Here is a 1,271-nt window from a genome sequence, read left to right as displayed (position 1 = left end):
CTGCTGCTCATCAAATAACTCCCCGAGCTGGGAACTTAGTTCTTCAGCAGAGCCCAGATCCTTTCCGAAAGGCTTCTCAACAACAATCCGAGTCCAGCCGGTAAGATCAGCTGAAAAATGAAACTTTAGAATGTGTTAATGGTTCAGGGATTTTTTTTTTTTTTTTTTTTGTGGAAAACTCTAAGTCATAAAATATGTAGTCAGAAGTTGGAACTACATATAAGAAGTATGAGTAACCATACTATACAAGATGAAATATATATTAAATAGCATTGACCAGTTTAAGTATTAATAGTAATAGTATGATGAAGATAACTATTTTCTCGGATCTTATTTGTCGATCAAAACAAGAAAAAACAAAAAAGATATCAATATATATTCTATAAGTTCTTTCCAGCAACCGCTTTAGCTCTCTCACAGTAATAATTTTGCTATGTGACGTGCGAAAGTTCAGCTTTGAATAACTTTACTTTGACTCTTCCCCTCTTACAGTAGAAACAGGTGCCAACTATTACATCTTCTAAAACATTTGTATTTCGAGCTCAGTGTATCATATATCTAGTTTAATTTATTATTTTTTAAATTTTTTGTTGCAGTCGAATGATTACTAGAAACATCTAAATATTACCAGCCCTTTTCAGTTCATCAGCCAACAGCAATTTTCTACACAGAGAGTTACATAGACACTTGAGGAAAGTATAAAAAAGTTAGCATTTTTTGAACAGTCAAGTTTTAAAATATAATGCAATATAAACTAGTCTAATGAGCAAATTTATAAAATTTGTGAAAGTGTCTGTTTATACATGCATCAAACAGGTTATACATTAATGTCCAGCTACAATCACTGCTCATGCTTGGAAATAGCTAAAAACATGTGATGCAGAGAGAATATACGAATTTGATTGCAGATAAACCCAAGATCTTCGTTTAGAGAAGGTCCAAGGAGAAGTTAAAGCCATGCTTTTCTTATAAAAGTTTAAATTAAAAACTCTTGACCACCCTGTTTGGTATGTAATAATTTGTGCTCTCTCTTTTTACAGTGATAATTTTGTTTTCTTCTGTGTTTTTTTTGCACAAGTTAATAAAGTAGGATTTATAGAAAGAAAAGAAAGCAGATTTTACCTTCATTTCAACCAGCTGCAAGAGAAACTAGGAAAATGAAAAAGAAAGGAAAATGAGAAAAGTAAAAAATAATTTGGGGTTTTCTGGTGGTGGTTTTTTTTGGCCGGTTGTGTGTGTGTGTGTGTGCGGGGGGGGGGGGGGGGGGGGGG

The 1,271-nt window shown here is 33.4% G+C and overlaps 1 protein-coding gene across 1 annotated transcript in view; it reads right to left on the bottom strand.

Annotated features, from left to right (window-relative positions):
• The window catches only part of LOC109830513 (glucose-6-phosphate 1-dehydrogenase, cytoplasmic isoform), an 18,330-nt gene that overhangs the window by 12,118 nt on the left and 4,941 nt on the right, over nt 1-1,271 (bottom strand). Inside the window, 1 exon segment of the mRNA XM_020397786.1 lies at nt 1-110. This exon segment is cut by the window's left edge and continues 165 nt beyond it. Within this exon segment, the coding sequence (XP_020253375.1) occupies nt 1-110 (110 nt within the window).

Source organism: Asparagus officinalis, chromosome 2, assembly GCF_001876935.1.
Source record: "Asparagus officinalis chromosome 2, Aspof.V1, whole genome shotgun sequence".
NCBI classification, from domain to species: domain Eukaryota; kingdom Viridiplantae; phylum Streptophyta; class Magnoliopsida; order Asparagales; family Asparagaceae; genus Asparagus; species Asparagus officinalis.
Note: the sequence above shows the minus strand (reverse complement) of the source record. Positions and strands in the feature narration are given on the sequence as shown.